At 45.4% G+C, this 25,249-nt stretch overlaps 1 protein-coding gene across 5 annotated transcripts in view; it reads left to right on the top strand.

Annotated features, from left to right (window-relative positions):
- The window catches only part of LOC120945671 (very-long-chain enoyl-CoA reductase-like), a 110,148-nt gene that overhangs the window by 20,305 nt on the left and 64,594 nt on the right, over positions 1-25,249 (top strand). For 3 of the 5 annotated variants that reach the window (XM_040359996.1, XM_040359997.1, XM_040359995.1), the window contains one exon: positions 19,602-19,793. The exons of the other annotated variants lie outside the window; for them this stretch is intronic. In XM_040359996.1, coding sequence (XP_040215930.1) covers positions 19,602-19,793 — 192 coding nt within the window. The remainder of the gene's footprint in view (positions 1-19,601; positions 19,794-25,249) is intronic. 5 annotated transcript variants of the gene reach the window in all.

The following is a 25,249-nucleotide window of genomic DNA, read 5'->3' as shown; positions in this document are numbered from 1 at the left end:
TTACAATCTAAAAAGGAGGGTCAGGAGATACAAGAGGTAATTGTGGGGGATTTACTAATGGTAAAAATAAAGCTTTAATATCTACTTTCGATCCGAAACCACCCTTAACCTTAGGCCTCATTCACACTTGGCGTACTCCGTTCCTACGGAGTCTGCCTGCTCCCGTCGGCTCAGCGGGAGATCAGTCCGCAGATCTCCACTGAGCCGACGGATGACAAGCTCCTCTCTGCTCACTGAGCGGGGAGGGGCTTGTCGGGCACCGCTGTCTCCTATGGAGAGATCTGATGAAAACGGACAGCATGTCCGTTTTCATCAGATCTTACCCGATCCGCATGGGCGGATGGGGACGTGGCCCCTATATGTCTGTTTTTTAGCGGGTCGGATGTCAGCGGACATGTCTCCGCTGACATCCGACGCTCCATAGCGATGCATGGAGCGGCCGTTCAGGTCCGTGACAGACGGACCCGAACGGCCAAGTGTGAATGAGGCCTAAATCGGATGTACATTCCCACCTAATTCAGATGTGGTACAAAAAGCATCTTTATGCCTTCCTTATTGAGTTGAGTTTTCACATCTGTAGAATGTGTTTATTAGCACGTAGCTGGCAAGCCACACTTTTTTTTATTTGTATGCATCTATGAAGGTTTGTTCAGGGTGCAGGAATCCTACATTTCGTTGAATTGCCTAAATTCCTAAATTGTGGGGTTCTTCAAAGATCAGACATGCTTGTGTATCAGGACTGAATAGGTGGCCCTTGAATAGCACTTTATCCAGTGTGGTAATCTTTACAGATGAGATAAGTAGCTGGTTTGGCAGCCAAAGAGGGGTATATTTGGACCCCCGAGTTGGGTACTCGCTTTACTGTCCCTTTTTGACCCTTGCTAGAATAAAATGATCTAGACTTTTGAACAATGTGCTTCAATTCATCTTGGTGTTTTGCACTACAAATCAAGGGAAACTGAAGGTCTGCATTTAGAAGCTTCCTGCCTAGTAACCAGGTCACTTACAGTACACATCATTCCACTACTATGGGATAGCAGCACCAATTGGACAACCTTGTGGGTTCAGCACTTTCCTTATCGGGGTTCATGGTAAAAATGTCCATAAACACAGAATCGCTTGCATGTCCCTAATGGGTATGGTGCACATCAGGGTGGATATAAATCAATCAGATTTGTATTTATTTTAATTTTTGGGCATTTAAATTTTAAAATTGCTTTTTATCAAAGCCGCCTCCTCCTCCTCTGTTTACATTCAGAGGAGGAGCCTGCGCTCGCGGGACAGTCAGTGTGTGTGTGTGTGTAGCGCAGCGCTGTTCTCTAAGGTATGTAAGGCGGGGGGGTCTGTACTACGGGGGGGGGGGGGGTGACACCAATTTTTGTTTCGCACCGGGTGACTCCAACCCTAGTGACGCCACTTCCAATCGGTGCTTCTCAGTGTTACAAACTACCTGCTCAGTACATCCATTCTTTTATTTTATTTTCCTTCCATGTAGTGCACTGGTCACGCCATTCTCTTTTTTTGTATTTATTTTTTTCCTTCAATCTGGTGATTTCAAAACACCAGAAGGAGAATTTTAAGCACACGCTGTAAGCTATTTGGTGTCCTCATTCAGAAAAGCCTTGTGGACAATCTGGCCTCAGTGCTGCTTGAAGCAGTTGCCTTTAGTTTGCCTCATTGGCATGAGGTTTAAGGCTCATTCACACCAATATGTCGTGCAGGAAACCTGCATTTATGCGTGTAGCTGGAAGTACATTTAAAACGCACTGGGTGTGTCATCTGCTGTAGGTGTCAATATATTCAACGCAGACCGCAAATGCAGTGTGTTTACCTGTACCAGATTACAAAGTACTGCAGTATCATGCAATTTTGGTGGTGTGCATTTTTGATAAGTAGTGCATGCATCACCATGTTCAATCCAGTGGGATTTTTCAGCCTATTCAACTGAATGGGCTGAAAAACGCACCACTGAGTCAACCGGGAACACCCTAAATGTGTGGGGTGTTTTTTGTCAGGAAAATTACGATTTGATATGGAGCCAGGGCGGTCTTAATGAGAGGGCACACCTGGGCACTGCCCAGGGGCCCTAGCTGCATGGGGGGCCCCTGCACTTTCCCCAAAGCAGCTGGTCCTTGAGCCACAGGGGAGGCAGTCTGCCTCCTACCTACTTGATGTCTGTTTACCTGCACTGTCACCATTGTAGGGGCCCCCGAAGCATTACTTTGCCCAGGGGCCCATGATGCTATTAAGGCAGCCCTGTATGGAGCTCAGTCTACTGGGTGAGCACCAGGAAGTAGCTGACCACAAGGAGGCCAGTTGAAATGGGAGAAAATTATCACTAATACTTCCTACGCCATTACTTTGGAGACAATAACCTCACTTTAAAGTAATTTAGATAGTACAAACAGCCAGGAGTAGTTAACCACTCTATTCTTTGTACTGATGTCTTATCCCAATGTGCTTGTGACCAAACTGTATACTGTGTGCCAGTTACTTGCATTACACCCCAATCGCAAGTTAACAGTTCAACATAAGCGCAGTCTTTTCCCAACATCCCCAACTGCAGGCTTGTGCCTGCCCCAGCATACCTGCTTGGGAAAGAGTCCATACTTGGCAGAGTCTGTGGTTGGTATCCTCAGGGAGGATTGAGCCCCTGCAATCCCCCTATATGTGGAAGGCTCTAGAACAGAGGTTTGGCAGAAACAGGGATTCCCAGGGGGACAGGGCCCTGGCAGAAGCAGCAGCTGGAGGTCACATCTTGCAGTCTGTTTTTTCTTCCCATGCAGCAACCCCCCCCCCCCCCCAAGCTGAAAGATTGCTAGGGGTTCCTTGAGCTGTAGTTTGACCTCCCATATGATGCTGGTCCAATGCCACTTTGCAGAGCCGGCAGCAGATCTTTACTTGTCTAGAACAGGGGTCTCCAAACTGCGACCCGAGGGCCAGATGTGGCCCTTTGCTAGCCTTTATGCGGCCCTTGGGGCACTATTCCTCCAACTGATATGAGGCACTATTCCTTCCACTGACACCAACAAGGGGGCACTATTTCTTCCACTGATATCAATGATGGGATACTATTCCTCCTACTGATAGGGGCCCTACTTCTCCCACTACTGAACACCAACCCTGATGCCACATTTATTCTTACTGGTGCTGGGCCCGGGACATTTTCTGCACCCACCGGCCACAATCCGGCCCTTTCTAAAGTCTGAAGGTTAATAAAGTGGCCCTTTTGTTTGAAAAGTTTGGAGACCCCTGGTCTAGAAGGATGGCATTCTTCCTCCAACACCCCACAAATGCATTTTAACAGGTGTTCCCGGAGACCTAAAAAAAAAAGATATTTCTAGAGTCTTAGGGTAAAAAGCCAAGAGGTTAAATTTATACGATTTAAAAAAAAAAATGCCCTATCACAGCAGCTCTTATTTTTTTTTATTTTTTTTTTTAAAGCATTTGTATGCAAGTGAAGTGTTAATGAAAAATCACAGAAGTAGAAGGTTGCTGAAAATCTGAAGTGTGATGAAGACAAACTATTAAGCATAAAATGTGATAATGTTCATATCACTGCAGAACACTGTTTTAAGAGTGGCTAATTGTAGTGCTCACATTACAGCAGTCGTATTTTGCTGATGGCTGTCCTTTGTGTCTCCAGGTCAGGATTTTGTCATACCCTATTGAGGGAGAGATGAACAAAGTCAGACCAGGACTGCACACAGGACAAAGACTGCAGCGGCTTCAGATTGTAGAAGATCAGAGTGTATACATTTTATAAAGCATTTTCAAAACTTAGTGGTTGTAAAGCCTTGAGGTATGTGTGTTCAGGTGAAAAACCTTCTGTGCTGCAGCTGACCCCCCTTTATCTTGCCCCCCCCAATCCAGCGATGTGCACGAGCGCAGCGGCTCCAGCCGTTCTCTGCTCATTTGACAGATTGATGGCGGCGGGAGCCCTTGGCTCCCGCTGCTGTCAATCAAAAGCTGTGACACAGTAGTGGGGGACGAGGCCAAGTCCTGCGGTCTGTGTCAATGGACACAGCAACAGGACTCTGAGCATGTGTGCATGGAAAGGGGCTTTCCGTGGGGGCACCTGATGAAGAGGGGCTTGGAGTGCCAGCGGGGCACCCCAGAAGACGATCAGGGCTGCCCAGTGCAAAACCATTGCACAGAGCAGGCAACTATAGGAATGTTTTTTTTCTTTTTATTTAGAAAAAATTAAGATTTTTCTAGAAGCCTTTAGAGCACCATCTAGCCACAGTTGGGAATGCTATACATAAGGGACCTTTGGGAGTTGGAGGCCAATTTATAGTACATTTACACACAGTACTGCTATAGGCAGACTTACAGCTACAGGCAATTTCTGCGCATCAAACGAAATTGCTCTAAACCAAGTGATTACCGGCGCGAAAGCCAGGACCTTTACAATCGATTCAGAGAACGCGGGTACTCACATAGACAAATAAAAAATGCCCGTAAAAAAGCAGCGAGCAGGGACCGTAACGAACTATTAACATCTAAAAGCGATCTAACAGATAAAATATCTCAGAAATCCACTGAACCCCTACGGATCATTACTACCTTCGGATCACAGTGGGGCGAAGTTAGAACTGTCCTGGAAAAACATTGGGGCATTCTAACTAATGCCCCGCCATTGGCAACCATAGTGAGTGATACACCAAAGCTTGTGGCACGTAGAGCACGCAACATCGGTGACAGACTGATTAGATCAGAATACATACGGGTCCCTGATCCCACATGGCTCACAAATTATCCCCGCTCACACGGCATGTTCCCCTGCACCAAGTGCCACATTTGTCCATACGTTGATCGTACATCTACATTTAAGGACTCCCTGGGGGATAAATCTTTTGAGATCAAGGACCTTATCAACTGCCTTACGGAACGTGTGATCTACATGATCACATGCCCCTGTAACAAAATGTATATAGGGAAAACGAAACGCCCCCTGAAGGTACGTATCGGTGAGCATCTGAGGGAAATAAATGAGAAAGACAAAATCCCAGAAAAGCCCCTGTCGAAACACTTCGCCCAATTTCATAACCGAGATTCGCGAGGACTAACAGTAAAAGGTATCTACCACTTAAAGCTATCGAGCCGACGTGGTGACTTTGATAAAATACTGTTACAAAAAGAAAAATTCTGGATATATCGCTTAAAATCGCTTATGCCGGCCGGCCTAAACACTGAATTAAATTTACAAGTTTTTTTGAATTCATAAATCATTCATTACATGACAGCCAACCATCTTCCCCCCTTTTTTTTAGAATAGTATGGCCAAATTAATGTAATTTAATTCCTAATCTTTTCCTTGTACCATCTAAATATTCCTTAAATTACGTGGTTATTTAATGATCCAGGGGATACTCAACGACAAGAGCCATATTCTACTAAGAAACACTGCATAAAAAACTACATTGCCTTATTCTGTGTTCATTGTTTTTGTCGTTTGTTCCCTATCGTATCCATTGATATCAACACATTTAAGCGATACTTAATTCCTAATAATAATAATAGTAAATAACTTACTATCTTCTATATTCTAGTCTCTCTATTTTTGCCTAGTCTTATTTTGTTATAGTTCAAGCAACAAGAATAAACAAATGACATTATATTTCTAAACCCTCGCACTGGCAAATTATCCAAAGCATAATTCATCACGGAAAAATTACCACCTAAATGATGATGCTGTTGTCCTTAACAGTATCTGACACCAATGGCCATATACAGGGTACCTACAATTCCAATAAAGTAGTACAAAACCACACTACGGCTTGTTCTATTGAAAACCACAAGTTCCTTTGCACTGATGTATCGCATAGTGCCAATCAGCGTCACTATTTTAAAAGCGATCATTATCCCTGACTAACATCAAGCAAGATTGCTAGGCAACGATATAAAACATCCACTGACTCATTGTGCAGCACGTCCAGGAAGAAGCTACGCCACTAAGCACGGCGAAACGCGTCGACGTCACAACCCGACGCCCGCTACGTCCACTCCGGCGTCAAGCCGACTGAAGGGAGAACGAACGACCGGCCTTCCCTTGGAACACAACATACAAACCGAGGAGGCGTCCGGCGACAGACTGGCTGTCAGCAGGTCAGCGTCCTAGCACACACGCCACCTAGCGTGTACCGTGCAGCCTCTCTAACTACGTTCAGTGAAAAACCAACAGGAGGAACTACTGAAACCAGCACATCAAGGTCCCTAATGACCATATGGACCAACGGAACACCACTGGTAAATTTGCTACCGCACTCCCATAGATGCTGTTACCAACCAGATGCACAACAAACACAGGTCTGTAACTTTATTTACATTGGACAATCAAAGACCTCGTTGTATTCACGTTAAGGTAACAAATGGAAATGCAAAGCAATCTGTCCAATTGTCATGGAACCATAACTTATGCTATGACAAACAGCTTCTTATAGTGCTTGGTTTATTATTGTTACCAAATCCCTATTAGAAAAATTTTGGAACTATCTGAAATGAAACCATAATTGATTCGCTATATAAATCAGAACTAACCATAAAGTGTACAGCATACTACTAACAACTGATCAGTGCTTCGTTAATTCAAATTCATTGATTTCAACGGATATGCAAAGTAATACTTCTATGCGATTTTATTACTTGATCAATCAATATTGACACTACTTACTCAGCTTGAACAAATTATACTTTGATTCATAAGACATCATATAGCCAGAATCTTTAATAGTCATCCAGTACCAATTCCATTATCCTGGATTAACATCATTTATGGACTTCCACCAGATTTATAATAATTATTATTTAAATTATTTATTTTTGCTATTTTTCTAAAACAATTTTGGGGTTTTTTGATAACACATGATACACTCTACATTTCCCCCTCTCCCAAGGTTCACCCACCAGATAATGCATCAAATTGATAACATAGTATCATCTATGTGGTGAGACTTCACGTTTCCCACATATAGACACTCAGCCTTTAGTCCCTACGATCCACGATCGTGACTTTAAAATTTACCATACCCTTATGATGCATGTCACTGATGTGTGAACTTTCAGCGCGCGTAGACGGGCGCCGTTATTTGTAGTCTTTGTGAGTCCTGTCAGTCTTGTTATACGTGTAAAGGAACTTTTAAAACCAATTGGATCCAATATCTGATCTTTTTTGTATTGCACGACACCGTGCTAAATAAACTTCTTTTTTGATATATTTCTAAAAAAGTTTTTTGGTCATTTTCTGATACTAATAGTAACCCTCTAATCTATACTCTACAGTCTTTTCTTAGACTGCATCCCATCCCCCAGCTTATCCATTTTCATTAAATTATTTATATGCTTAAAAAGGTTACAGTAACAGCACCGCCACTTGTCGGTTGATCTCCCCAAGGTACCTTTTACTTCAAAGATACCTATTACACCCAGTGACACCACTTGCGCCTTCCCCTTCCCCCTTCCCCTTTAAATATATTTCTCAGACTTACAGCTGCACCTCCAACTGTGGGATTTCCTGGCCAAAGGGGGGCCTGTCCTAACCCTAATGATGCAAAGCCACAGGAAGAAAGCTGTATTGTTGCCAAATGCTGCTCCTTCAGTATTTTGCATAATGAACATTGCATTACATGGGGGGGAAAGCTCCTCCTTGTGTTTTTACCATGGGAGGGGCTTGGTCATAATAAAGCTCTTCCCAGGATGACACCTGTTGGAAGGAAAAGTGGAGCCTGGCCAATGGCATTTTTCATGTAACCCATTGTTCATTTGTGCAGGAAAGCTTATTCAAGGATTTGATAGTGTAGCAAGGTGTCTCTTTGCAATGTAGCCAAAGGACTGCAGTTTGTGATTGAGAAGGAACTCGGCTCCCTCCGGTGTTCAACTGTTGTACTGCTACAACTTGTTAGGTTTAATTGTATTAGAACAATGCATTATGGAACTTAAAGTACAGAGAGATAAAGACTTCATTGCCATGGGTGTTTAACAGACTATGCCCACAGTGCCACTGTGCTACCAAAGTGCATTGCATCTCGCACAGCCTTCTGGGAGAAGCCATTTAAAGGAAGGGAAGGCTTGCATCCATGGAAACTTCAAGCAAGCAGGAAGCCTGTGTTGAGGCCTGCTATGTGGGTGCCTAGGCCTAAGAATCCTGGGCCTACAGTCGCCAGCGCAGATCGCCTATCCTGAGGGGGGTCCTTGACGCAGTGTTTGGCCTACGTTCCACAGCAACCAGAGTCGCCTGTCCACCAGCACTTTGTGATGGCTATGCGGAGGACCAGAGACTGCCAGTTGCGGAGAGGCCAAGAACCAGGAGCGTACCGGAGAGGCGAGGCCTCATTGGATGAGAAGGGTACCTGCTCAACGATATAATAACTGTATCGCAGGAAGGTGGATCTGATAGACTCACTATTATTGTTTGGAGGTTAACACGCCACGTGCAGGGATACATTGCATCTGGCAGTGACTGTGCATTGAAGGAATTGGCGCCTGTGTCGCAAGCACGCTATATTTATATTGAATGTTCGGTTTAAATTTTTCTTCCTACCTATTGGATTACAAATTGTTAACGTGCACCAACTAAAGCTAGCGAAGACTACAGTTAACCCGGAAAGGAACGATTACAGGATTTAGTCTAACTGAGCTAACATAGTAGGACACCTGTCTGAGAATTGCCCGCTAAGGGGAGCCAAAGGGTATATAGACTCGTATATGCATGGTATTATTAATCTATACTCCTTTGTACAGTATTATTATTCCTGAGAGCTGGGTGAGGCCTAGTGGAGAGGTACCCCAGCATTGGGGAAATCCCTCCACCGCGTTCTTACACAGGTCTGACTTTGGTCTGTATTGGTTAAACTTGTTCCTTAATCTTTTATCATTGACTCTTGCAGGGCCCTGTAGGAAGTCAACTGCTGTTCAACTCTGTTTCATCTTTTCTTTACCAAGTAAACACTTCTTGGTTAAACTGCAACCAGCAGCTCCTAGGGGGGTTGTGCTACAATAGTGATGTTACTTTCATTCTGTGGACTTACCCATGTACAGTATACTAGATGTGTATCATGCTGGTGGTGGAAACACCTCTGTCACATAGACCTTGCCATTGTTCATTTTTTTTTTTTTTTTTTTTAACAAAAAAGGTTTTTATTTATATAAAACAAAAAGAACAAAAACAGTTGCCAGACATTATTCATACAGAAATCGGCAGTAATTGCAGCAGTAAGTACATGAGAAGCCATAGAGAATTAACACAGAGGGTGATTGCCCATGTATCAACACACTCTCCAAGTAGTAGAGCCAACAAAATACATAAACACAGAGTGTAACTTGGAAATCAATTGGCTACATTACCCAAGTGTACCATATGCCCCCCCCCCCCCCCCAAGGAGTGCACATATTGGGAACCACACCAGCAGCACACAATCTACAATAGAGACGGGAGTGGATTCCCCCGTCAGGGCAAAAGGGAAGACCTCCACCGGTATACCTTTAAAACGTGCATTCCAAAAGGGGGGGAGGGGGGAGACAGGCCCTATAGCACCAAACCCGGGGAAATTCATGACCGGGGCTTTGCCCCAAAGAGACCCCACGAGGCTCCCATAACAACCAACCTCAATACTAAAGAAGGGCAACTAGGCACTCCCGAAACACCACCCACCTAATCCAACTCCAGTTGCTCTGCTTGCACCCAAGCCGGCCACACCTTATCGAACTTCCCCGGACAGTTCAAATATGTAAGTTTATATAGAGGAAGGGCCGCATTAATCAACGCTCTCCATTGCTGTACCGAGATAGGAGAAGCCTCCCTCCATCTTATCAGAATTGCTTTTCTGGCATAAAAGGCTGCGTAAAAAATAAAAAATAAATTGGATTGGGTACCAGGAAGTGTATCCACTATCCCCAAGAGCAACGGCAAAGGGTCACAGGGCACACGCCATTGTTCATTTCTAGGCAGGTGAGAAATTGGTACTTTTCATGATGCGCTGACATACTGGTGGGGGTGGTGCATTAACACGGACACTTGAGCCACATTATTACTGCCAATCTAAAAATAGCATGTAGTTCCAAGTGGCATTTTATCCCCAGTGTCACTTAATGGCAGGCAGTACTGGTGCCAAATGCGACCCAAGTGAATGGGCCACTATGTAACCATGAGACAAACTCTTGGCTTGTGGTTGCACTGTGTTTCCCTAGAAAAGGTCTAGTCACCTATCAAATAGTCATTCAGATAGTAGGGAAATCACCCCCTGAATGCCTTGCAGCTACTGCCCTTTTGGAAACAAAAAATCCTCCCCAGATTGCTTTGCAGCGGGACATCAAGAGCTTCCATAAGTGTCAGTGAGCCTGAGACAGGATTGTGCTTGGGAGAATGAAGATCTGCTTTAAGTACTTTTCCCGCATCACTGTAAACCTTCATGAATGCAGCAATTCTGAGGACACCACAGGGCCTGTGTCCTACTCACCAGCACAGCCATACTTGTCACCTCACTTCGAGTGACAATGTGAGTGCCTGCTATTCTCTCAATGCAAACCTCTGCTCATGAGCTTTAACACTTTACTTGGATTTTTTCCTTTGTCTCTACCGTACCTTCAGGCTAGGTCCTTGAGTCCTCCATGCCAAGATGTAGGTCCTGAGTATGGGGTACTGATTTCTAGGGAGGGGACAAGCTCACCAATCCTCACTACTGGGGTGACTTGTCTCCCATGCCAGGTACTGACCTTCTGCTGGCTATCACAATCGCACCACTTTACTTGTTACCTGTAATGCCCCCTTTTCTTGACTGTCCTGTTCGAGGTCAGGGCTGTCTGCCCCCGTTAGCACCTCCTTTCTTGACTCTGGTTCCTCTGACTCTGGGCCCCTGCGTACTAGTTTCACTCGAGCAGCATGGATCCAGGTGGGACTGTGTTCACTTAGGATTGCAGTTGGGGTTGTTGCTACCACAACGGTTTCTGGACCATAAGCAAAATCCTGTTTCTTTCCCCCCTTCGGCTGTTTTATCACCACTAAATCTCCTTCCTGGAAAGGGTAAGTGTTGCCCTGTGGAAGAAAAGCATAGCTGAAGATGCAAGGCCTTCCCTTCTTCTACTACAGCATATTCTCCCTTCACAAGGGATTATATCCATTGGTGTCATAGGGGCCCATTCTTTCACCTGGGACTTTATCTGTTAAATTTCAAGGTCTAAAGATTTGGGTTGTTAAAGCGGAGTTCCAGCCTTTTTTTATTAAAAGTCAGCTAAAAAAAAGCATAACGTAAACTCTCGCTAATGCGCATTGAGTTGATGCATGCTGAGTTGTCTTCAAATTATGTGCATGTGCAAGTTAGAAAAGCTCTAGTTGTCACTCGAATTTTGGTTTGCAAGTGCTCTTCTTTGTACATGACTGCACATACGATTTCCCTGACAACCAGTATCCGATCAGTTTGCAGCCACACCAACATTGCATGTACAACGATCTGCCAGTTTTTTTGTTTTTGTTTAAACCAACCTGCTGGGCTGAGCGAATAAACTTGCAGAGTGTACCTGGCTTTATTCAACCCATAAAAGTACTTGGCGCACTGTCATCAGAGGAGAGCTCTGTAGAGGAGGCGAGTAGTATTGCTGATGGGGATGCCTTTAATACATGCTAGGCAATGGATTTTGAATTTTCTTTCCGAGTTGAGCTTCATGAAAATTAACAGCACTTGTGTATATTGTATTCAGCATTTCCTCAATGACTGCTAATTTCTTTGTTTTTTTGCAGGATGTAGTTGTTAGGTGTGATTTACTATTTGCAATGCTGATTTAATGGTTTTGCGAGGAAGAAATGGCAGCAATCCAGTTTTTTTTTTTTTTTTTTTTGTGTGCATATAAATCCTTCCAAATATGTTAGTGGTGCCAAGTTTTTCCTAAGCATGAGTATAGACCTCCAGAATGAATAGATCATTAAAGTGGATGTAAACCCACTCTCATCAATTCTAAAGTACTGCCATAGTGGTGATCTATAAGGATGTACATGCCTCCTGCATGTATCCTTACCTGTCAAATGTCCCCCCTTTAACTGATTGAAACCCCCAAAAAGTCCAGATTCGGTGGGCAGGTCTGTTCGGCGCTCGGTGGGTGGAGTCATGATGTCAGCAGACTCCCTGCCCACCTCTACACTCTCCTTGGCCAGAGTGTGCACAGGACAGGCAGAGCGCGTTCTGGGTAATAGAGCGCGCTCACAACCCCCTGTCATTTGAGTAAACACACATTGATGTCCTGTGACAGTCGGGGATGATCGACAAAACAGCTGTGAGCACCGAAGCATGGCTTTTTATCTTGTGCTTCTCCTCCTCCCTCCTGCGGCTTTCACCTGAAAAGCCATGCAGACGGGAATCGGTGCTCACAGCTGTCCCCGTTGCACCGATCATCCCCTAGTGTCTTCCTCCTCCTCTAGCACCCTGTTCTCCTCCACCCCCGATGTCGTCCCCCTCAGTGTGTCCACACACCCACCCCCCCTCGTTCTGATCCATGTGTCCCCCCCCCCCCCCCCCTCCCCCGCTCCATGTCTTCATCCTCCGCCTCCATGTGTCCACCTCGTCCCCCGCAGCCATCGCCGGCTTCTCTCTCCTCTCCCGCGGGCTGTGAGGGGGGGGGGCGGGATTTGTCAGGATGGAGAGCGGAGACAGGCTGGTATGTCGGTTACCAGCCCCTCTTTTCTGAACGGGACACAGAGCGTTTGTTAACGAGCGCTGTGTGCGTCCTGTGATAACTGAGCAGAGTAACCTGTGTGTTACTCTGCTTCAGTTTATGAATGGAGGGGAGACGCTGTCTTCCCTCCATTCATTTTCAATGCAGAGAAAGGACTGGGGAATTAATGTCCCTTTCTGTCTCAAATGGGAGATGTCAGGGGTCACTACCCCACTGACACCGACCATTGCCCCATCCCCCCACACCCTTTCTCAAAAGCACTGTGAAAAAATATATATTTTAAAAAATAAAACCCCACCCTCCCATCAATAGTTTAAAAGTAAATGTTAAGAAAAATAATTAAAAAAATTATATTCTGGGAGAATGAAGATCTGCTTTAAGTACACTAGGGGGTGAGGAAGGGGTTAAATATGCTTCCTATATAGTGTTCTAACTGTAGGTGGAGGGGGGGTGACTGGGGGGGGGGTGACCGATCTGTGTCCCTATGTACAAGAGACACAGATCGGTCTCCTCTCCAGAGACAGCACCGCTGTCTCTGTGTAAAACGGCAATGAGAGATGATCTCATATGTTTACATATGAGATCATCTCTCATTGGCCGCACAGATTGCAACGCAAACAGCCACTCTGATTGGCCGTTCGCGGCGATCTGTAATTGGCTGTGTCCAAGGGACAAGGCCAACACAGATTTTCCCCGCTGCGCGCTCTGGAGTGCGCGCGGGGACCGCCCAAAGGGGCGGACGTCAATTGACGTCCACTTGGATTTTGGGATCCGCGCTGTAGCCGTCAATTGACTATAGCGCGGGTCCCAAGTAGTTAAAAAGTGAGTAATCCACCCCTCCCCAACATAGCACATCCTGGTAAATGACTAAATGTTTTGAAAACATTTAGTCAAAACACAGGAAAGACAGCCAATCCTAGGAGAGAGGAGGAGAGGGGAGGGGGATGTGAATTGGGCACTTTTCTACAGAAGATGTGCATTTCTGCAAGCTAGTGCACGAGATATGTAAATAACCTGTCACTCAAAGCAAGGACTTTGGTTTTATCTGGAAGTCTGTTTTATTTCACTAAACAATAAAGAGGATTGCTCGGCGCTGGATTAACTCTGTGTGGCAAGACTGGGCAAATATGATAGGAAATCTTATTCTCTACATTGACATACATTTTTTTTTGGGTTTACATCCACTTTAAGAGGTTGCAGTCTGAAGGGGGAGAGAGTAGAAGTTTATGGGGAGTCATAGTTTACATGTAGGTGGAAAGATCTTCTTGGCAAAACCTCTCCTTGTGTAGCCATAATAACAAGAGGGATATTTTTGACAGTAGCTCTTATTTTAGAGATTCAACTACAAAGCATTGTCATTAGAGGCTCCTTTACATCAGATGCAGTTAAATGCATTTTAAATGAAGTACAAATGTATATGCAAGAATTTATTTTCAATGAGCCTAGTTTATACCGTCATGTACATTTAAAAATCGTGCAGCATGTTGTATTTTTCACACATGTACCGTAAATACAAAATGTTAAATAATGCCTAAAATGCAACAAAAGGTGCAAACGCATTAGATGCATGTAAATGCGCATAGAGAACTGCACACTAAATGCAAGGATTGTTGCTTAAAGGGGTTGTAAAGGTGTTTTTTTTTTTTTCAATTTTTTTTTTTTTTTTTAAGCTAGTGCATTGTTGGTTCTCTTACCTTTTCCTTCGATTTCCCTTCTAAATGTTTTTCTTTGTCTGAATTTCTCACTTCCTGTTTCTCCTTTTGTAAACTTGCCCCCTTCATCCGAGCCGTTCTGGCTGGGGGTTAGTCAGCCAGAACAGCTTACTGAGGAGGAACAGGAAGTGAGAAATTCTGACAAAGAAATAACATTTAGATGGGAAATCGAAGGAAAAGGTAGCTTAAAGGAACCTATTTAGAGAGAAAAAAAAACCTTTACAACCCCTTTAAGCGAGCCCTAAAACTAGCAACAATGCAGTTTTGTGAGAACAGCCCTTTTTTTTTGAGTATATGGGGGAAAAAAAAAACCTGTATGTAACTCTTTGGGCTCATGCACACTGGATGTTATAAATACGGCAGTAGGGTAACCTGTAGAATGAGCTTCATTATTTTAAAAAAAAAAACATTTTTGGCAAAATTATATTCCCACAAAAGCATGTGGCTCAAACGCTGATAAATGCCACATAGCTGTTTTTTTTTTTTTTTTTTAAGCTTTTATCAGTTAAAGCGTCTTTACAGCTGGAAAAACACCTCTTAAAACCCACTAGTTCTGTGGTGGGAGTTTCTAGAAAACGCCCGCTGCCAAAAAACAGCCTATATGGGCATGGACACATAGGATAACATGCTGGGGAGTTTACTGGCTGCAGAAAAAACACCTAAAACTACCAAAAAAGCAGCTGTAAAAACGTCCAGTGTGCACAAGGCCTTCTCATTGACACACCAGCGCAGGTCTGGGGCAAATTGAAATAAGATTGCCATACAAGTTGGTCTGATTGTGCATTCTCTTTAATGTATGACTGAAGGCAAAGCTTTTTTTTTTTTCACAGTAGAGGGATTGGAACCCCTGTCTTGCAGCCTGTGTCCCCATTGGGGGAGATTTACCTTCTAGTTATCCTGTTTACCAACAGTATTAGATGGAAAAATCTTCTAATGGAGACACTAATTCTGGTGACCCTGGGGACAACCATATACGTCAGAGGTATTTCCTCACTTCCAATTTCAGCTATGGGACAGGAAGTAAGGGGTAATCATGCCAAAGGGACACAGTAGGCAAAAACATAAAGCGGGCCATACACAATTTCGAAATTTTCTTTTGAAAATCGAATCAAAGAATTTTCGGACAAATTTCGTACCATTAATGGGCTGTAGCAACAGCCGATTTTCTAATCGATGATGGGAGAATCGTGCTAGAAATGTAATGGAAAAAAAAATGTACATGTGCAAGAAAAGAAAATTCCTGGAAAAAAAATATTCCAGGCAACAAATTATTTTCTGTAGCAACGTGAAGGCTTGGTTGGCTGAATTTCGAAAATCAATGGTGGCATAATCGGATCACCAAAAACTATCTTTCTGATTTTGAAAAGAATTTGTTCAAAATTCGACCATGTATGGCCTGCCTAAGGATACTCTCCAATTAAAATTGCCTTTCAGTTCTACTTCAAGTGATGTAGTGACGCCCCTGGAGGAGCTGCTATATGTACTGGGTCCCCTTGCCCTGCACCAGTGATGATTATCCTGTACCTAGACCCAAGTGTCCACGGATACAACTGTGTATGTTTTTCAATGTGTTTTTATTCATCAATTAAAGCCCTGGAAAGCAAAGTTGGTTAGGCAACTAAGTAATGGTACCAACATGGTTTTACATGTTGCCGTCCCTTCTGGCTTGACACACCAGGCCAAACTAAAGTTATCCGCAGTGTCTTCTAATTACTAAATTGGAGTCGGTCTACCACTGGCCAGTGGAATGCTAAACAAATTAGGGCCCTTATGGTGGTGCACTTGCTCCCTATTGGGAGTGTTTGTAAGTTGTTTATGAGCTCTAGGCCTCTCTGCCTGCAGGGCTCAACATCATCTGTATTACAGAACAAGGTGGCCATGAGGTCTCTCACCATTGAAATTGGTCCTGGGTCTCCAGGGCTCTCACAGAGGCCAGTGAAAGGTTAAAACCCTCACTCCTGGGTCTCCGCTCTCAAACAAGTACAGTATGTTGGCTCAGTCTCCCAGAGGGCAACATGGCAGTCACGTGGTCTCAGCAGCTGCTCCTACCTGGGCTCTCTACACAGTAGCAAATGGTCCGGCGCCTCTCATCCTTTGTCAGCCATGCAGCAGTCCCTAGACCTTCTTCTTAGGCTCTTGGCTGCTCCAGTGTCTTGAACCCTGTCTCATGGCTTACTGCATGAGACAGTTTACCCACAGTATCCCTGGGCTCAAATATCCAGTGCTTGCAGGTCAGTGTTGAATTTGGCAGAAAATTTCAATTCAGTTTTAGTCTTACGCCACGTACACACAACCGTTTTTCATGACGAGAAAAATGCAATTCTTTTAAATTGGTCATTAAAAACAATCGTGTGTAGGCTCTAGAGCATTTTTCTCGATTTCTCGAAAAATTTAAAATTTAGAACCGGCTCAATTTTTTTTTCCACGTCGTGAAAATGGTCGTGTGTAGGCTTTAACGATGGGGGAAAAAAATGCGCATGCTCAGAAGCAAGTTCAAGAGAAGGAAAATTTGCATAATCGGCCCAAAGGGTGGCGCCATTCGAATGGAACTTCCTTTATAGTGCCGTTGTACGTCACCACGCTTTGCTCGAGCATTTTTTTTTCATTATCGTGTGTATGAAAGGCAGGCTTGACAAGAATCGCATCAAGAAAAAAGTTTTTTTTCTATGCCATTAAAAACGGTCGCGTGTACGCGGCATCAGTCTTAGGACCAAAATGGCGTTTTAGGTGACTAAAAAACTATTATTGATCTAAAATCGAATTGGTGTAGTAAAATTGTAATGCATTATTTAAGCATTTCTCTACAATTTTCAAACTTATATACTGCTTTAGTGAAAAATCAAATGTTTATAGACTTGAGGTGTGAACATTCACTACAGACCAGTGTTAATTTTGACATCAAATCTCAATTAATTTGTCTTTTGACTAAAATGCCATGTTAGTTTTAGTCGTATTTTAGTCATCTCAATTGTTTAAAACATTTTAACTGCTTGCCGACCAGCCACCGTCATTCTACGGCGGCAGGTCGGCTCTCCTGGGCGAGAGCCCGTAGCTCTACGTCGGCTCTTTGAGCCGCCACTAGGGGCGCGTGCGCGCAGCCGGGGGCGTGCGCGTGCGCCCCCCGCTCGCCCCCGACTCCTGTGCCCGGCGGGCGCGATCGCCGCCGGGCACACGCGATTGCTCGTTACAGAGCGGGGACCGGGAGCTGTGTGTGTAAACACACAGCTCTCGGTCCTGTCAGCGGGGGAAATGCTGATCTTCTGTTCATACAATGTATGAACAGAGGATCAGTGTTTCCCCTAGTGAGTCCACCCCCCCCCTACAGTAAGAACACACCCAGGCATACTTAACCCGTTCCCCGCCCCCTAGTGTTAACCCCTTCACTGCCAGTGGCATTTTTATAGTAATCCAATGTATTTTTATAGCACTGATCGCTATAAAAATGCCAATGGTCCCAAAAATGTGTCAAGTGTCCGTGTCCGCCATAATGTCGCAGTACAGGAAAAAAAATCGCTGATCGCCGCCATTACTAGTAAAAAAAAATATTAATAAAAATGCCATAAAAATACCCCCTATTTTGTAAACACTAACTTTTGCGCAAACCAATCAATTAACGCTTATTGCGATTTTTTTTTTTTTACGAAAAATATATAGAATACGTATCGCCTAAACTGAGGAAAAAAAATGTTTTTTTATATATTTTTGGGGGATATTTATTATGGCAAAAAGTAAAAAATATTCATTTTTTTCAAAATTGTCGCTATATTTTTGTTTATAGCGCAAAAAATAAAAACCGCAGAGGTGATCAAATACCACCAAAAGAAAGCTCTATTTGTGGGGAAAAAAGGACGCCAATTTTGTTTGGGAGCCACGTTGCACGACCGCGCAATTGTCTGTTAAAGCGACGCAGTCCCGAATCGCAAAAAGGTCTCTGGTCTTTGGGCAGCAATATGGTCCGGGGGGTAAGTGGTTAATCGACTAAAGTACGACAGTCGATGAAATTAACACTGTTGCAGGTTCCAGCCAAACTGTTCTCGTATGGGCAGTGGACAGGGCTTTAACTTTTGACTGAGCAGTTTGTTAGGCTGCCAGGGCCATAAAAACTTCAAAGTCCTCATTGCTCCAATACTAGGGACAAGTCCTGTGGCAGCTGCCAATCATGGCTCAAAGCTGCCTCCTGTCCCTCATTCTGTATACGAGAGGAGTAAAAAAAAAATCTTGTAGCAGCAGAGAGATCACTGCTGACCACAAACTGAAAACTTTTTTCTTTTTATCTAGTAAGGCAATCCTTTTCACTACATAGTTATTGGTAGATATGTAGACGTTTGTACAATCAGATTGTATGGTCAGTTTTGCTTGGTTTGATATTGCGGCATGATGCCGCCACTGTTCAACCAATATATAAAGGAAATATATATAGGAAATGAGGAAAAATCTATTCATTGGGGACACAGCTGGCAATACAGGCCCAAGAGGTTCTAATCCTTTCCCACTTTTACCAAAATATAAAGTTTTGGCTGGTGTTATGCCGCGTACACACGATCATTTTTCAGCGTGTCCGAAAAACAACCTTTTCCCAACTTCATCATTAAAACGACGTTGCCTACACACCATCGTTTTGAAAAAAATTATCTAGCAAAGCGCGGTGACGTACAACACGTACAACAGCACTTTAAAGGGGAAGTTCCATTCGCCTTTGGGCTGCTTTAGCTGAATCCGTGTTAGTAAAAGACGATTCGTGCTTTTCTGTCTGTTACAGCGTGATGAATGTGCTTATTCCATTATGAACGGTAGTTTTACCAGAACGAGCGCTCCCGTCTCATAACTTGCTTCTGAGCATGCAGAGGTTTTTTACGTCGTTTTAGCCCACACACGATCATTTTTTCCAACCTGAAAAACGACGTTAAAAAAAATGCAGCATGTTCGAATTTTTTATTTTTTTTTCGTTTTTCAGAACATGAAAAATGATGTATAGCCCACACACGATCATTTTTAAATGACATTTTTGAAAAACTATGTTTTTTTCAATGCCGAAAAATGATCGTGTGTACGCGGCATTAGACTTTAGGAATGCACCAGATATGTGTGCCACTTGACAAACTAGGTATTGGTATCTTGGCTAGCAATGTATACATTCTGGTGCTGATGTATGAAAATATTTGCGTATTTTCCTAACATTCTAAACCGTATAGTAATCTGTATCTTAAACCTATTACATTTCTTTGTTAGGGTTCCTCCTGGACTATATACCACCCAACCCACTCCCATCAGTATGGCAGAGATACTTCTGAGCATGTGCCGACTCCTGTCCCACCCTCTTCCCGGCCTTTTCTCAGGTCAGTAGGTATCCATCCTCAAATTCACAGCTTGGGAAAGAGGAGGAGGACAGGAACCCGATCACAAAGGACAGCTGCTTTTGAGGTATGCGGCAGGCCTGGCTTTTCAGCAGGTTTTCCCTCTGTACTGGCTATGGATCTTTTTAAATAACAAAAAATGCTTATTAATGCTCCCCTCCCAATATGCTGATAATTGTCCCCTTCCAAGACGCACACAATGTTTTAATGTTGGGGAAGGGAGGCGGGGTTGTGAATGAATATACATAATTTTAAACCTGCAGCACCTAGGTACAGGTGATGTCTGTCCTTCCACATCTTGCAAGATGCACTTGCACTGTACTGCAAGGTGTTCTCAAGAGATATGGGCTACTCGACATTCCCTGGGATCTTGCTGGAAGGATTGTGACGTCGCCCCCCCGCAGTACAGAAGCTCCAGGAGGGGCTGTGAAAAAGGTGGATGTTGCGCGGTAATGCTAGGTCTGCTTTCAAATTGGGCTGTATCATGGGTAAGGGGGCCCTGTGGACATAGTATTTACAGACAGTATGTATGATTGGAGTATTTGACCAGTTTGCCTAAACCTTTTTAAAGACTAAGATGCCTGCTATTTAATTTTTGTTTAACCAGTCTTGACAGCTCGCTTTACAGATTTCCATGTGTTTAATTTTCAAACCTTGTTGGGATTTAAAAATAAGTATTTGCATCCTGCTTCATTACCCTTGTGAATTGAGTGAATTGCACCATTTGATGCCCAAGTATAACATGCAATATGCAAATATGCTGATCTATTTGATGCCAAGAATAACTTTGTAGCCTGTGGCTGTCCTTTAACTTCAGCCCATGGGAGAAAGAAGGGGTAAGGCCTCTTTCACACGGAGCGGATCCGTAATTGATCCGATCCGTGTGTGTCCGTCGGCTCAGCGGGGATCCCCGCTGAGCTGTCGGTGGACAGGGCGGTCCCCGCACACAGTGCAGAGACTGCCCTGTCTCTCCTCCGCTCTCCCCTATGGGGAATCGGATGAATACGGACCGTGTGTCCGTATTCATCCGATCAGTTCCGCCGGACGGAAGAAAAATAGGGTTTTCTTCCGTCCGCAAAAGCGGATCTTTGCGGATGGTTGCGGACGTTAGCGGATGCATCATCCGCTAACGTCTGCAATCCCATAGGGAACCATTACAAGTCCGTAAACTGACTTGTAATAAACGGACCGTTCGTCCGTACGTCTGAAAGGGGCCTAAGAGTGTGAGGACAGTTGCTGAGGCTGGCCAAACAAATACTCTAACCCACAATATTTGTGGTGGACGATCTCGGTACTGATAAACCGAGAAATACTGCTTGGCTAAAAATGTATTTATTACATATAAAAGACATACATGAATCCCATTAAAAATGGTTTGAATAAACAATATACAAATACTCAAGGTTTCCCCAAGAGGTATCTGTTGGAGTGTTTCTCATAAAGTCCTTTACTAGTTTCACGGTACAAACACTGCTTCGTCAGAAGGGTGTTTGTATTAAACAAATGATCAAAAGACCAAAAAAAAAACTGAATGGAAAGATATAACAAGTGTAGCGCTCACCCCCGAAGCAGCTGCTGAATAGTTTGGGATCGGCGTATTAAGTTACCAAGTTCTCTTGTCTAGGGGTATAACTTGTGAGTGTGGATAAGGAGCAAATGTCCAGACAACAGCGTGGATTTTCCAATGCTTTATTCCAAGGCTAACATAGCCAACATCAACATGGCACACAGTAGAGAAAGGGTTGATGAGCAAGAGGAAACTGTGGTATCAGGCCTTGGATATCAAAGCATGGACAGCAAGCCTGCTCTCAGTACCGATAGCTCAAACTTCGCCACTCCCGCCGGAGTGGGCAAGGTGTCCCTGGACAGGTAGTTAACTTTAGCCTGGCAGCCGGTGGGTCACTTGCAAATAAAGTCACTGGGAGGAAACGGGGCCTCTGGACAGGCCTGATAGGTATTTGGAAATGGTTAATTATTAGGACTGGCGAATCCTCCCAGTAAGCACAATTTAGGGTCACCCATGGACAGTTGCAATGTACCTGTCGTGTGGCGTGGTGACCGGATCCCCGATGGTACGTCCCAACCTCGCAGACAACCTCTGTATCTAGGTTCTCCCGAGCAGACTCCTCATCGTACAGCTCCCAGCTTAGGATCTGGAACCCAGCAAGCCGCTGGGGTCCCTCTCAGCATCAAGGTGAGACTCTGCCTGGTATGCAGCTCCGGTCAGGCGAGCCTCGATGGCGGGGCCCATGGATGCGCGCACCCTGAAGGTGGATGCCGCACCTGGACTCGGGCCCTGCATAGCACATCTACTCTTGGCGGCTGCCACAGATATACCCCCCGCCAGCATGCCCAAAAAAGTGAAAAACCCTTCTGATTGGCTGCTGGGGAAAGATGGGTCCATCAGAACCCCTCTAGCGCCAAAACCCCTGGCATGCAGACCGACCTAGGAGGCAGTTCCAAACTGGCAACAGCACAAACTAAACATCTGCGAGTGGGAGCAACTTAAATATCCCACTCCACTAACTTTAGCGTAATGCCCCACTAACTAAAAAAAAGGGGGGGGGCGCTACACAAGCATGATATAAGCAAATAAAGATCAGCAATAACATTGGAGAGTTGCTTACCCAGCAGGTCACTTGCCAAATGCAAAACCCAGCCTCCCAAAAGCTTCCCCCCCACGGCGGACAAGGGATTGTGTGGAATTGGGTCTCGATGGAGATGGGGGGTAAATGTATACAAGGTAATGGGTCAGATAATGCCCATATATGAATTAGAAGGTGCATGAGGGAGCTGGAAATAAGGGGGGGGGGGCGGCTGTATTGGGAAGGGAGGGACACCTCACCAGGCACTTTTTCTATGCTTCATGTCTAGTGAATTCTCAGTCCATAACATCCATTGGTGTGCTAGGACGACTCTATGGTCATCATCTTTTGTGATACTGGTGTATCATAAGTGGTTCCCCTGCCTGCTATCCTCCCCTGGAGCCTTGTATACAACTATTCAGTAGATCTGTAAAGATCTTTCAACAGGTGGGTTATATCCCTTAACTACTAGATATACATGCACTCCCTTCCCTTTTCCCGCCCGTCCCACTATTGTTCCCCTATACCGGGGGGGGGGGGGTGGGGCATGTCCTCTTGGGGGAAACCTTTGAGTATTTGTATATTGTTTATTCAAACTATCTTAATGTGATTTTATGTATGTTTTCTTTATATGTAATACATTGATTCTTATCTAAGCAGTATTTCTGTTTATCAGTACCGAGGTAGTCCACCACAAGTATTTGTTTGGTCAGCCTCATCAACTGTCCTCACGCTTATACCCCCCCTCCCTTTTTTTTTCTCCTATATCATTTTTGTATGATGGTACTATTTTTATGCCTAGGTTTAGGCTTTGCCATTTGAGGCTATACTCAAAAATTCTCAACTTCAGTCCATGGCAACAATGCTGTGTCTGTGCTCATTACCCCATGATATGATCTACACATATTAACCAGAGGTAGACATGTCTCATGTGAAATGTGGTATTGCAACTTGGACATGCTGAGAGAGGCGCACATGTCTAAATGATCAAATTATTTTGTGTGTGTGTTCTCTGTAGGCCAGTTGTGACAGGGACAATGTCCCACACTGTAACATTTCCCTTCCTTCCCTGTTCTGATGGAAACTCCATTTTTGTTGGGGGGGGGGGGGGGGGGGGATTTACGCTCTTTTTCATCCCTGGCGATCGGCACAATAAATTTCACTAACCGCAGTTCTGTCCTCTTACCACTCCAAATAACGGGGGAAAAAAATCTGCCTTTTCCGGTTTTTGTTTTTGTCTTTGACTTTCATTCCTTCCCATTCATGTAGAACAGGGGTGCCCAACCAGTGGCTCGCAGAGCCCTCTAATGTGACCTGCTGCTCGGGGATAGCAGGTCGAAAAGCTCAGGTCCCGGATTGCCGACCTGCCATCCCAGAGCATCAGTGTTGTAAATGAGCCGGCAGTAGAGGAGGAGGCAGCTGAGGAGCAGAACCGCTTAGGGCTCTTTCACACGTCCGTTCGTCCATTTTTCTTCCGTCAAAAAAACGGAACGGACGAAAAACGGATGATCGGTTTACCATCCGATCCGCTAACACCATGTGCGGCGTTTGGTATGAATCCTGAGGGGGAAGTCCCCGCCGGATTTTAAATAAAAATCCGGCATGGGTTCCCCCCTCGGGAGCATACCGGGCCCTTAGGTCTGGTATGGGTTGTAGGGAGACCCCCCCCTACGCCGAAAAAACGGCGTAGGGGGTCCCCCTACAATCCATACCAGACCCGTATCCAAAGCACGCTACCCGGCCGGCCAGGAAAGGAGTGGGGATGAGCGAGCGGCCCCCCCCTCCTGAGCCGTACCGGGCTGCATGCCCTCAACATGGGGGGGTTGGGTGATCTGGGGCAGGGGGGGGCGCACTGCGGCCCCCCCCCACCCCAGAGCACTCTGTCCCCATGTTGATGAGGACAGGGCCCCTTCCCGACAACCCTGGCCGTTGGTTGTCGGGGTATGCGGGCGGGAGGCTTATCGGAATCTGGGAGCCCCCTTTAATAAGGGGGCCCCCAGATACCGGCCCCCCCTACCCATTCACCTGGAGGCAAAAAGTTAAAGTTAATAAACACGACACAAGGGTTTTTAAAATAATTTATTAGTCTGCTCCGGAGGCCCCCCCTGTCTTCTTTATTAGCTCTTTCACCAGGGGGGGGCTTCTTCTTTGACGTCTTCGGGTGGGGGCCGCTCTTCTTCGCCACCGTCTGGTTCTCTTCCACCGCCGGGGGGGTCGCTTTTATAAAAGCGACCCCCCCGGCGGGTTTCCTCCGACGTCTTCGGCGAGGGGTGGTGTGCTTCTTCTTCCGCTATCCGGGGGGGTCTTCTCCGCTATCCGGGGGGTCTTCTCCACTCTCCGGGGGCCTTCTTCTATGTTCGCCGCTCTCCGCTGTTGACTCGGCGCACCCCGGTTCTTCCTCCCGCTGTCCGGTGCCTTCTCCTTCAGCGCTGAACGTCTTCTTCTTCCGTGCTGTGACGTCGTCTTCTTCTTCTTCTCTTCTCCCGATGTTGACACGTCGCCTCTTCTCGCTGCAATGACGGGTGCGCGGCTTGCATCTTACTTATATAGACCTCACAGTCCCATCATGCTCCGTACCTACCCATGTGATACCTACCCACATGTCAACATCGGGAGAAGAAGAAGAAGACGACGTCACAGCACGGAAGAAGAAGACGTTCAGCGCTGAAGGAGAAGGCACCGGACAGCGGGAGGAAGAACCGGGGTGCGCCGAGTCAACAGCGGAGAGCGGCGAACATAGAAGAAGGCCCCCGGAGAGTGGAGAAGACCCCCCGGATAGCGGAAGAAGAAGCACACCACCCCCCGCCGCCGACGTCGGAGGAAACCCGCCGGGGGGGGCGCTTTTATAAAAGCGACCCCCCCCCCCCCCGGCGGTGGAAGAGAACCAGACGGCGGCGAAGAAGAGCGGCCCCCACCCGAAGACGTCAAAGAAGAAGCC

The sequence above is a fragment of the Rana temporaria genome, chromosome 7, assembly GCF_905171775.1.
Source record: "Rana temporaria chromosome 7, aRanTem1.1, whole genome shotgun sequence".
In the NCBI taxonomy this organism is placed as follows: domain Eukaryota; kingdom Metazoa; phylum Chordata; class Amphibia; order Anura; family Ranidae; genus Rana; species Rana temporaria.
Note: the sequence above shows the minus strand (reverse complement) of the source record. Positions and strands in the feature narration are given on the sequence as shown.